This window comes from Octopus bimaculoides, chromosome 4 (genome assembly GCF_001194135.2).
Source record: "Octopus bimaculoides isolate UCB-OBI-ISO-001 chromosome 4, ASM119413v2, whole genome shotgun sequence".
In the NCBI taxonomy this organism is placed as follows: domain Eukaryota; kingdom Metazoa; phylum Mollusca; class Cephalopoda; order Octopoda; family Octopodidae; genus Octopus; species Octopus bimaculoides.
Genome location: NC_068984.1, coordinates 52,898,506 through 52,912,083, shown reverse-complemented (window position 1 = coordinate 52,912,083; position 13,578 = coordinate 52,898,506). Strand labels below are relative to the sequence as shown.

The following is a 13,578-nucleotide window of genomic DNA, read 5'->3' as shown; positions in this document are numbered from 1 at the left end:
CACACACACATACATATGTACACCAATTGCATACATACTTTTTGTACGCATACATGTTCCTATGTGTGTGTGTGTGTTGCCCGTTTACCAACAAAACACTTTTTTCCTCGATGGAAAAAAACAACAAAAGTCTTAATAAAAACTTACTTGTCGCTAGAAGGGGATTTAACTCCTGTTGTAAACAATGGTGGATTTCTGTTAAAATTGTTAAAAGTTTTGGTTGAAAATTTATTTTTACTGCTATTCGCTGGTGCCTCTGGGAAAAATAAGTTGACGAAAATACAGCTAGGGTCATGACGAATGTCCTAAAATTGGAGCGACATGCATGCTAATTTGTGGATGTGCATAAATTACATTCATGTACACACACACACACATCCTGTCTTTTATATATAAAGATATATATATATATCTGGCACTCCACTGGTTAAAACAATGAGAGTTCCAGTTGACGATCTGATCAACAGAACAGATAGCTCGTGAACTTAATGTGCAAGTGGCTGAGCTCTCTACAGACACACATACTTTTAACATAGTTCTCAGAGAGATTCAGCATGACACAGGATGTGACAAAGGTTGGCCCTTTGAAATACAGGTACTATTCATTTTTACCAGATGAGTGGACTGGAGCAACATAAAATAAAGTGCCTTGTTCAAGGACACAAGACACTGCTGAGAATTGAACTCCCCATGACCTTACAATCGTAACCAAATACCCTAAGTTCTAAGCCATGTGCTGTTTTATTTAATTCCATATTTATAAGTGACTATATCATATTCTACATGGAACTTTCTCTACACTGCAGTTTGCCTGATCTCATCTAGAGATATGGTAGTGGTCGTTCAGAGTTTTAGTTACACACTGATAACAGGGATTTACTTAGTGGGTATTATTTAGACAGTCATAACATTATAAATAGTTATTAATATTCTTTTAAATCAGGTTTCTAAGATATCAGGGTTTGTAACCAAGCAATGGTAACTGATAGCAGAGGTTAAGCTACAAACTTCAATAACAACTTCTGCATAAATGTGTTAAATTTGCAGCATTTGATCTATTAGATAATACTGAAATCGTACCTTGCTGATAAGTTAAACTTGCTTTTAAACTCAGAAATATACTAGTTTCAGTTTGCTACATTCAATTTACAAACAACTATATATTATCATCATATTCATCATCTTTGTCATTTAATGTCTACATTTAATGTCTACATTTAATGTCTACATTCCATGCTAGAATAGATTGCATGGTTTGATAGGATCCAACAGGCACAAGAATTGCATTATGCTCCACTGTCTATTCTGGCATAGTTTCTATGGCTAGATGCTCTTCCTATTCCAACCACTTTACAGCATGTACTGGGTGCTTTTTCATGGCACCAGTACCAGTGAGGTCACCATGCAACTTGCAAGATTACAAACCACAAGAGAGTTATGCCTGGAAATGAGGTGATAAATTTGACAGAAGAGGCAAGAGGAGAACAGACTTCTTGTTGTAGAGGAGCTACATGGCTTCTCATATTTTAGGAGAGAGAGTAGAAGGGTGAAGCTAGGAAGAAACAGAAATAGTGGATCCTCAAAGTATGAGGTGAGTAGAAGTGAGTGAGGATAGAAAAACCAAAAGAATGGGTGGGTAGAGGTTTATATGGGAGAGTAACAGATGGGGAATGGGCGAGGGAGTGAATATAATGAATGAAGAACAAGTATTGGGAGGTGATAAGTAGGAGAGGTAGGGAAGAGTAGGTGACATTTGTATATTGGATAGTAAATGGTGGATAAAGGGTGTGGAGCGACTAATGATGCATGGAGCAGTATAGTAATGATGGTATAGCTAGGAGAGATGACATGTAGGGGGGATAAGTTGTAAGAGTGTAGGAGCGAAGAGAGAGAGAGAGATGCAGGAATAGCACATGGGATGAATGAGAAACATATGGTGGTGGAGAAGGAAAGATAGCTAGGAGTTGTTTTCAATAATAATCCAATTTCAGTGGCCTTGTAGGTAAAAGTATACCCTCAGTTTAAAGATAAAGGCTTCCAGATTGAATCCTGTCTGTATTATGTACATATGCAGGAAAAAGGCACCTGATAATGATCAAAAATCAAACCAATTAAAAAATTTGTAGAATATTAAAAATAAATTGTTCAACTTAAAAGACAAATTGATAGTCTGAAAAATTTCAATAATAACTAACATTGATGAAGAAATTTCAGGTATGGAAGCAAAATCTCGAATCAAATGGCCTTAAGGTTAACTTAGCAAAGTCTAAGGTTCTAGTAAGCAAGAAATCATACAGAACAAACAATGGAGCCTGGTGTGGCCACTGGCCTTACCAGCTCCAGTCAAACATCCAACTCATGCCTGCATGGAAAACAAATGTTAAATGATGATGATGATGATTGGTACATAACTACAAATGCATGTAGTTTATTTAACTGACATCAGCATTTGACTTTTTTTATATATATTTCATTAAACCAATACAACTCAAAGATAAAATTGAGCCCAACGGAATTTGAACTCAGAATGTAAAAGAATGTAATGAAATATCACAAAGTTATCAATGAGATTTAAAACAAAAATCTACAATTGGTAAAAAAAAGATCCTGGAATACTTTACTGTTGTAACAAAATTATGTTTTTTAGGAAGCGACATTTGTGAAAGTTATGAATATTGATCTATTACATGGGAAGAAAGCCACAAACTGTGTAGGCAGAAACAGTTGATTATATCAACCCCAGCATCTGACTGGATATGTCTTCCTCTATATACTTGTCATAGGTAGATAGATGAAGACAAATCAGCATCAATATTGAAGTAAATTACTCACCATTATTTGGTTCTTCTTTAACTGAAGGAGTAGCACCTTCTTTACTCTCGTCTCCAGATTCTAGATCTTGTCGTTCTAAGCTATCACGTCCAGGACTTAACTGATCGGATTCTCCACATTTGCTGTATGTACTAGAGCTTGACTGGCTATCTGATCGTTGGTGGGCATGAACAGGGCTACGCTGTGGTAAGCTTTTGTGCAATGTTATTCGTAATGGAGATAAATCAAACAAACGCTCACTGCGTTCTCCATTTGGGGTTGGAGTAGATATTATTTCAATATCTGATGATGTTGTTGTGTCTATTTCATCACCAGAATCATGACCACTGACACTCTTTTCACTATTATGCTCAGACTCTGTTTTGGAACTCTCTGATCGGTCAGCTGAATTTGAATGGCTATCACTGTGTTCAGAACGAGCCTCTTCCATAGCTTCTTCTATAAGACATTTTACATAGGAACTATTGGAAGAGGAAGACATGATACTTTCTGTACTAGCAGCTTCTAATTCTTGTTTTCCTTCAGTTTCAATTAGTGTAGACACCTTCTCTATAACAGTCTCTGATGAACAACTGCTTGTATTAGCACTACTGTCAATTTTACTTTCATAACAATCTACTTTGTTTGAACTTTCTTCAATTACCTCTACAATTGGACTTAATGGACTATATTCTTCAAGTTCCTGTTGTTTGTTATTTATAGGGGTTTCACATACACCTTTAAAAATCTTTTTATTATCTTTTAGTAACTTTCCTTCTGATGAAAGAGTTTTGTCGTAATGATCTTCAACTGATTCAGAAACCAATGAAGACGAAGGCTCCACTTGAGCCTGAGATGCAGACTGAGTAAATTCAGTTATATCACAGCTTTCAACAACTTCCACTACATCAGATTTATCAGTTTTATTACTGGTTGTTTGTGATCTAATAACAGTATGGAAACTATTTAAAGATTCACAAGTAACATCCATCAAATTTGAGTTATCACAGGGAAGAGCATCAGTACCACTAACAGTTTTGAGGTCCTCATTTACTATACTAATTTCAGCATTTTCATCTTCTTGAAGAGAATCATTTGCAGACTCCAGTGTTTGTTTTCCAATTTCTACAGGCTTATAATTTTGTAAATCTAAATCTGAGAGCCCTACATTCTCCTGATCAGAGTTAAAACTTTGATGAGAAGGTTTGTTATTGTCTCTTGACTCTGCAGGCTCAAAATCAGAACCTTTCATCTGTAGTGGGCTCTCACCATTATCAGAATCAGTGTTTACACACACTGCTAAAAGAGAACTCTCATAAGCAGGTGTACTTTCTCTCTCATTATCAATTTTCACCTCTGATTCTAGTTCTTCAAATGAAATATTTGCTTCTGTAGAACTCTTTAAAATCTCTGTTGATGAGACTGTATTTGAAGATGAAATTTCTTCAAAATCAGGGACTGCCTTACCCATGGTAGAATTACTTTCTGTTATAGATTCATGTTCTACAAAATTAGATTTTTCACTTTCAAATGAAATATTGGATTCAATTGAAGAAATATCTATAAAAGAATCCTCTTTTGGAGAATCTGATTTATTTTCTACTGGATCAAATAATGAGTGTTTTTCATTTTTCTTAGTTTTATTTTTTCTTGAAGGATCCAAAGTTGCTTGGACAGCTTCAGTTTTATCCTTATGGCTCTCGGTTTCAGGTTCCAAGGTAGTACACTGAGAAGTTTCACCTTTTATTTTCTCACTTGTCTCTTCTGTCTGATTTAATAAGTCTTTTGCAGAATTATTCCTTGAAGGATATATGGGTGGTAAGTTGGTCTGTTTTGGAGCTTGCTGTGTGACAGGTGTACTTGGTTGCTGAGTGAAAAAGCTATCATTTTCTGGTTCGCTTTTTAAACCAAATGGCAAAGACCAGGAACTACGAGGTGATGTTAGTTTTTCATGATCAAAAGGAAGCCAAGTTGACCAGCTGGAGTCTTCAATTTCCTTTTTTGAAGATCTAAGATCTATAAAAATTAAATCAAAAATACAGATTAAGTAAATTTTAAAATCTATGAACAATAATTACAGCTTATTTTAGAATAAAACAATTCCTATTCTAGACAACAGTTTCTGAATCTTTACCAAAAAACAAACAGAAAGACAAAACAGTATGAGGACATAAATTCCACCAATTAAGTTCATCTCATAAATATTATTTTTTAACTTAATATCTATAACATAATTTCATTAAAACAAAGCATATTAATATTTGTACAATGTGAACATTCACCAGTGGTGCTTTTCTTCAGAGTCATCACAAATTTATGGATAAAGTAAGCCTGGATGGGATGCATGGAGTGTATCAAGATAAAGGACCTAAGATATGATATTTTAGTTAAATATCTGCAAGGGAAATATTTAGCAAAGAACAAAAATCTCTTCTTGCATTTATTGACCTAGAGAAGATATCTGAGCGTATAATGTTCTATAGTTTAGTGAACAATGAAAGTAGTTACCATAGTTCCTCAAGGCAGTGTTCCAGTATGGTCACTGTCCAATGATTGAAACATAAAAGAAAAGTATAATTGGAAAACTGGATTTTAAAAACTGTCTACGTCATTTTTGTGAGTGTCGAAATCATTTGAAAATTTAGTGTTTGTGTCAGTTTCAAATTTTTTATATTAATTTTAGTTCCTGAGGCAATTAAAAAGTTTCAAGATAGGAACCTTTATGTATTGATGAACTGAGTTTGGCAGCAGAATCTACTGAAAACTGAAGAACTTATCTTCAGTCAAAAGATTACTAAGTTAAACATCTGAGAAATCTAAAGTCCCCTGATCAGAGGCTCAAATCAGAACCTTTCATCTTCCATTAATGGTGAAGACCTATATCAGAGAACTCTTACCATTATCAGAATAAATCTTTACGTACACTATTAAAAGAGAGCTCTCATAAGCAGATGCACTTTCTTTCTTTTTATCAATTTTTACCTCAGATTCTAGCTCTTCAGATGAAATATGTTGAACATTTTTTAGAGAAGTTCTTAAAATTTTTGTTGGTGTACCTGTATTCTTCAAATCTAGGGACAGTTTGTAGCTGATGCCACAAAAGTTCAACAACAACAACAGGAAAGTAACTTTGAATAATAATATAGAAGTGGAATAGAACCCAAGAAATGGAAGTCAATGTAAACTATGGATATACTAAAGGAGTTCCCAGATAACTGACAGAAAATCAGCATTTTAGAGATACCGCAGATACATTAAAATAGATAGTAGTATACACTGAAGACTATATGCACTTCAAGTAACTCCTGAAGTTAGTTCTTCTATAAAGATAATATTATAGCTCTACAGGTAGGGCATATAATAGTGGAAGTAGCTTTGAGCAGCGAACCAAAGAGATAACTATGTGATTGCTGAACCTTCTAGAAATAGCAGCCAAATCCATCTTAAAACATGATCTACTGTCTTTAAAAAAATGGCACACTACGCCTACAAAATCAGATGATATTAAGTGAAACAATAATAACAACTGTTTTACCAACTGTAAAAGTAGCAGAATTTATGAAGCATGTATGAATATGGCACTAGCTAACAAAAACAAAAGAAAAAAAAACAGCAATGAATGCAGGAAATCTGCTGTGACTGAAGCAGAATGAACAGGGTGTGGTCCATTGGATTTGAAATATTATCTTTGGAGAAAGGATGATATATAGTTAAAAAGAAGAATAACTAAGACAATATGAACATATGAATTTGTTCATTCATCTTTAGGCTTATTTTTCATGCAAGAATGGGGTAGAAAAATATACTATTGAGGTTTTGATTTTACAGCCAGATGCCCTTCCTGATGCTAATCCTTACCTGTTTTTCAGTTAAGGGACCTCTTATTCTATACATCTTCAAAGGTGCAAAACCAGCAGATGATTTGTTGTCAGGAATGACATTCTCACTGCTTGTGACTCAACGGTTATCAGAAAAGCACAAACATAAACAAAAACATCACATTGTATACATGCACATATATATGTATACATACATGATGGGCTTTTTTTGTTTCTGTCTAGCAAATCCACTCACAAGGCTTTGGCCAGCCTAGAGTTATAGAAAACACTTGCCCAAGGTGCCATACAATAGGATTGAACCCAAAACCACATGGTTGGGAAGAGTACTTCTTAATTACACAGCCTTTGTAAAGCAACTGAAAATATATATCTCAAAAGTCTATGTACTCTAATTTAAAAAAAAAACAAAAAAAAAACGAAAAACATTAGGATTCAAAGATGATACATGATTTGCACACCCACTGCATTCCAATTTGGAAAAAAACTACCTACAAGATAATGATGACTAAAAAGTATATTCCTAAAGATTATATGAAGAAAAATTGAAGTTTTTGTGATATGTGAAAGAAATTAAACAATGAAAACATATACAAACCTTTTTGTTTAGTATTTTCATCTTGAATATCAAGTACTTTATCAATTTTCTTCTGTGCATTTCTCAAGGCATTAGAAGCAAAGTCAGAAAAATTTTGTGAATCCCACCAGCTCATTTTTTAAAGGTTAATCTTCATCTAATGAGCAGATCTAAAAATAAAATCAATACAAGATGCAAATAAAATTCCTATGAAACTAGATTAAATTAGCTTTAATTAAAATTATAAAAGTCAGAGAAATTATATTCAGTGTTAAATTTATCTCTAATCTATTTAAATGGAGAGCCATTTTCCAAAACAACAAAACCAGATCTCAATAATGTTATATTATTAAAATTTCAGGACCATGCAATGCTGGTAACTGCCCCAGGCCACACGTGAAATGCAGACCCTATTTCAACTGAAAATGGGACTAGTCAATATGGAAAACATTGGCTTCATTTCAAACTACTCATCAAATATTTTAGCAACCAACATGGTTTATGTATGGGTTAGAGATGTATACATGTGTATGTAGTTAATATGATAAGTATAATAGAATAAAAGAGCTAGAATAATTTTTTGTATTAAAGGGTTAACTGGTTCCACAGTTAACTGGTGGAAAAAGGTTCCCTTGAAATTACAATGCCATGCATGTGACCCAAGTGGACCCCACCCTCTGCACAGATTTAAATGTGTTTACAAGTTAAAACCAAGATATTTAACTTAATTTCATGAACACACTCAAAAGTCAGTGATAGCTCATCGTTATATGTAAATCTATCTTGCTATCCACAAAGTCTTACTTTCTTCCACTAGATTTTCACACAAAAAATTTCAAACACTTACATCTCACAATGATTACTTTAAATTGTCTATGGGAATTAATAATAACAGAAATTCATAGAAACAATTCAGAGAACTGTTGAAACAAAAGCTGTTTTATCAGACAATCTTTTTTTTTTTTTTTTGCATTTATTCCCTACAATACAGAATTCAGGAAAATATGTATACATCCAGATTGTAAACAACAACAGTAGTTTAAACTAGAAATCAAAACACTGGCTCCTCTTGAACTCTAGAAATTAAATGCAATTGTCAATCAAATGAAGATTAAAGAAAATAAGTGTCTTTAAGTAACCACAACTAGCAAATTCCTTCTTTCTGCTTTGTTGCTTCATGATTTATATTTCATCATTATTTTAATATGCATGTTTCCATGCCTGCATGGGCTGAACAGAATCCACTGAAGATTTTCTATGGCCACATGTCCTTCCTGTTTCCAACCCCCCAAGTAAATTATATTTCCCCCACCCAAATGTTTCCACAAAAGATTGGAAATGAAAGACACACTCATTTACATCTATCATGTAGGTGTCACTCTCACACATATACATCTATATGTACATATGTACACACACACAACAGGCTTCTTTCAGTTTCTATCAGCAAAATCCACTCACAAGGCTTTGGTTGGCCCAGGGCTATAGTTGAATACACATGCCCATGATGACGTGAAGTAGAACTGAACTTGAAACCATGTGACTGGAAAAGCAAACTTGTAAAATATAAAATATAAATATCCATATTTATATCTTTAAAAAATTTGTGTTGACATTTTATAGAGATAACCAATATGATTTTTTAACTGGGGCAAAATCGTTAGCATGCAGGACAAAATTGTTAGTGGTATTTCATCCATCTTCACATTCTGTGTTCCAATTCCACTGAGGTTGACTTCACCTTTCATCCTTTCAGATCAGATTATTACAAGCATCACAAATCCTTTCAGGGTTGATGAAAGAAGTACCAGTTGCATACTGAGGTCAATACAATAGACTAGACCCCAACTTCCCCACAAAATCTCGGGTCTTGTGCCTATTGTAGAAAGGATTATGCAGATGACAGCTTCTACAAATACTACTTTATTGATGAGCATTTGTTATTTTCATAGTTTATGATTAAACAAAATGCTTTCTCTATCTATTTCACATAGTTTAACAAAGTGAAATATAACAGATTCTTTTTAAATGGGTATCTGAAATCTTCCTTAGCCTTAAGTTACACAAGTTCCTTGAGTTATATTATTTTCATAGGGTCAGAATGACATCACTGAGGACTTTGACATAACCCTTTAGCATATAAACCGGCCATATCCAGCCAAAATATTTTTCCTGTTCAAACTGGCCAAATCCAGCCTCTCACACCTACCTTACAATGTTAGTCTAAAAAATATACAATCACATCATCAGAGCTACAGGTTAATGCATAATAAATTCAAAACAATATTGCCGGAATAGTTTGAATGTTACAGCTGGCTCAGTGAAGATCATTTGTCTCAAGCTATATTCCATTACAAGATGCAAGCTAATAAAAATGTTTTAAAATTTCAAATTTTAATACTACTGCTGCTTATAGTGATGAGTTATTCAGAACTAGCAGTATCAAATTACAACCAGGTACACTAGATGTTTTGACCACAAACAATGCACTGCAAGAAACAGGAGCAAAATCGATTTCTGTTTTCCTTATCAGTCCAGTCACCACATCAATATGAAGTTTTAGTAATTTCAATATATAAAAATGAATGTATGTTCCAAGTCACAGTCTGCAGTTTTGCATTTAGGTGGCACATCTTTTGGGCGGAGGCGGGGAAGTCACAGGCTATGAAAGTTCTAGGTGTCATATTTGTTTGTTTATATTTTACACATCTTTATTAAGTTCAGTTTGAACCATCTGAATTGCTCAGAAGAAACAGTTCTGAGTAAATAAATATTCCTAGGCCAAGTGAAGAGTGCCAGCGACTAAAATCAATTACTAAAAACCAACGTCAAAACCTTTTTTTTTTTTAGTTTATTGTTGTTTTCCTTGATGTAATTTTCATGTTTTGTTGGAGAGGGTTGTAGAATGGGTTAACCATTTAAATCAATAACTTGGTATTCTCATGTTTCAGATATGTTTCACAAAGAAGCGATTATAACAAGTTCTTCACACCGAACAGCCTTCCGATTATGTCAATCTTGATTTCGTTGCCAACAGTTTATTTATGATAGATAGTATACACACACATTTAAACCTTTCGGTGCCAATACGGCAGTCTTGTCAAAAATTGTAACCAAGAAGAAAAAAAAACTCACGCTGAAGAGCTTCACAGAAAAAAGCCATATGAAAATTTCATAGCAAATTTAAGATAATAAACAAGAGTAAATTTTTTTCACATACGTGTAATACCATTATATAAATTGCGTTATTTTGTATGATCATATATTTCTTAATTATCTAAGGTATATAAACAAAATATGAAATCTGTTTCCAGAAACTTTTTCAGTGAGTCAATTTCCATTAATGTTTCATGAGATCAGGCCAAAATCCCCATGAATAATTGAAAAAAAAACCCCCTAAGGTAAAAACCTCTTACACGAGACCCCCAGCCCATTAATAAAATGCAAAGAACGATGAAACCCTTGGCTAATATTCCTTTTTTTTTTTTTTTAAACTTTAAAACGTTTTCCCAGTAAGATAATTAAATATGCGTGCTCAATTATGTAAACAGTATAGTACTTAGTACTCTTTCACGTTCTAAATTTTAATAACATATTAATAAATTGACAATTTACATTTTTTAATGATATTTCTTTTCGAAAACTAATATTACGTATTCTTTTAATTGCTGGAGTTTTGCTCTATTTTTTTAGTGGGGAAGGTTATTGCTTTTGTCCGAGGGACGCGAGTTTAACCCCACCTTACGTATATCTGCAATATACACATAAAAGTATATACACACGGGCAAATACACGCATGAAAGTGAGAAGAAAAATTCACCAAGGGCTTACAATTCAACACCCGATTGTTTTTCACACGATCAACACAACACCCACCGTGTCATCAGTACGCTATGGTAACAATCAATAGTTGATGATCAATATTATTTACGTTATACTACTAACACGTAAGATATAGTCATGTTAGATAAACTGGTTCTTTTCCCATCAATTCTTAATCAGGGAAAATATATCGGATTTATTTATTAGCGTATAGATCTATCTAAAACGTAATGTAAATAAAGTTTCATAGATGGGAAGCATCGAAGTCATTTTATGTCAATATGAAAGCGACTACTACAACTTGTCGATAAATTAACCTATAATATTCACATAGTTCGTGGACAAATTAGACTACATTTTCGGGGGATGGGGGCTAATTTGGAAGAAACATATAAAATTAAAAATAACATAAGAAAACATTTCGAAATTATACGAATTCCTTTCCATCAAATTAAACCATCGTGGTAATGAAAGTAATAATATAACAATTTATATTAGAAGGATCGCATTACAGCAAATCTTAAATGACATAGTAACTGTTTGAGATATTACCTGATCATAGTAAATAATTATATCTACTGTTATATTCACGAAAGTCTTATTTGAAGGTAACAACAAATCTAGGTGGCAAACACAAAGTTAGTGTAGAAGTCGCCATTTTGTAACGATGCTGACGTTGCCGGAAATTACCCAATACTAGTATCCAACAGCGGGATATCGGAGTTCGATCCCTCAACAAACTATGTGACTTGAGTAGTAAAATAAAAGTTAAGAAATCTATAAATGAAATAATTTAAATAAGCAAAACAAATAGATGTTAAGCTTATGACTTTAAACAACCAGAACAATTTACAAAACACACATAAAAACGTGTGTAACATTTGTAAACAGTATTTACATAGAATATTGCTAACCCAATACTAGTATCCAACAGCGGGATATCGGAGTGCGATCCCTCAACAAACTATGTGACTTGAGTATTAAAACAAAAGTTAAGAACTCTATAAATGAAATAATTTAAATAAATTAAATAAGCAAAACAAACAGATGTTAAGCTTATGACAACCAGAACAATTTACAAAACACACACATACAAACGTGTGTAACATTTGTAAACAGTATTTACATAGAATATCGCTAGTCAATTTTAGCTGCTCTTTGAGTTAAACAAATTTCATATTTTTCTCTTTAACGAGTGAAGTGTGACTGTGCTCGATCAAAATGAGATTAATTTGTACACTCCATGAAAGTGATAATTCTTGTTCAATATATATAAAGTAAAATATCTAATATTTATACATCGAACTTCATTATCGATACAATACTAAATAATGATACGAATGTTTTCTTTTAAAAGTAGATGAAGTAGGGGGAAAAAACTAAGCTAGTTGATACAAATTCTAATTTACATTTTTCTTCTTAAAATATTCTCCTTCAAACTGTCAAAAGACAGTTATTTCTGCGTCACTGAGTAATTTCCCTTGGAGAATTCCGGGGTATTGGATGGTATCCCTTACATCATAGCAGTCTGAGGGTTGCCAATTTCGCATATTTTATGCTAGATCTAGCATTTTCTTTTTTCAGCCTTTGGCAGAAAATTGTTGAATCTAGTATTTAGCAGGGAAAATAACAGGTTTAAAATTTTATTTAGAATTTTTCTTTGATCATGACATTTAGTAATCTATTTTTCTTCTTTTTCCTCCTTTCGTTAATGTATCTTATAGCCAAAATTTAGTACTATAGGCTATTGTTGAATTTTTCTTTCACTTTCTTGAAACTTCAAATGAAAGTCTATCAAGTTATGAACTTTTTCAGCCTCCCCACCACCACCGGGTTGGATACAGAGTGGTGCTGTGGGAGGGGGGATAGCTCGTGTCAGCACCTGAACTCACTACACTATAATGTAAATATGCTGCAAAGAACGAAAGCATGGAAATTCGTCCTAACAATGCTTTATTCTGTAGTGATGAGTTTTTATCATGACAGGTTGAAGTTAGATTTAAAGCCCCTAATTTTCATTAAATATATGTTCTACGAGAAAATGGGATAGTGATCATAAGCATTGATTAAGTGATATAAGTGTGGTACTTTAGCTAGTGGATAACGATAAAAACACTGGTTCAAGTAGAATGAACAACAATATCACAAGAGGAAGAATAGGGAATAGAATATCCCTGGTATGAATAATAGAATGAAAACAGATATACCACTGGATTTCATAAAGGGTTTGTTTGAGAATTCTGAGAATGTTACCAAATACAATGGACACCTGAAGAAGGCTGAAGGTTGCAATAACCAAGATGAGGACACTTGTCCAAATATATCAGTGTATTATATATATATATATATATATATATATATATATATAAGAATTTAAGGATTGGAGAAAACGCATGTTATAATTGCATACTTTATTCCTACATATGTTTCAAAGGATTACAACCTGTGTGATCCATAGGGATCTTTGATATTAAAATTGTAACCTTCTCATCAGGGAAAGCATGGGAATCATCTTAAACGTAAGACATTATG

The 13,578-nt window shown here is 33.3% G+C and overlaps 1 protein-coding gene across 4 annotated transcripts in view; it reads right to left on the bottom strand.

Moving 5' to 3' along the window:
- LOC106871826 (TATA element modulatory factor) overlaps positions 1-13,578 on the bottom strand; it is an 80,450-nt gene that overhangs the window by 56,750 nt on the left and 10,122 nt on the right. For 2 of the 4 annotated variants that reach the window (XM_052967067.1, XM_014918526.2), the window contains exons 3-4: positions 7,246-7,394; positions 2,833-4,827 (exon numbers count right to left, since the gene is read on the bottom strand). In XM_052967067.1, the coding sequence (XP_052823027.1) occupies positions 2,833-4,827; positions 7,246-7,360 (2,110 nt within the window). In that variant the 5' untranslated portion in view covers positions 7,361-7,394. Of the gene's footprint in view, positions 1-2,832; positions 4,828-7,245; positions 7,395-11,598; positions 11,927-13,578 lie in introns of those variants that run through there. The other 2 variants (XM_014918525.2, XM_014918527.2) reach the window with 2 other exon arrangements.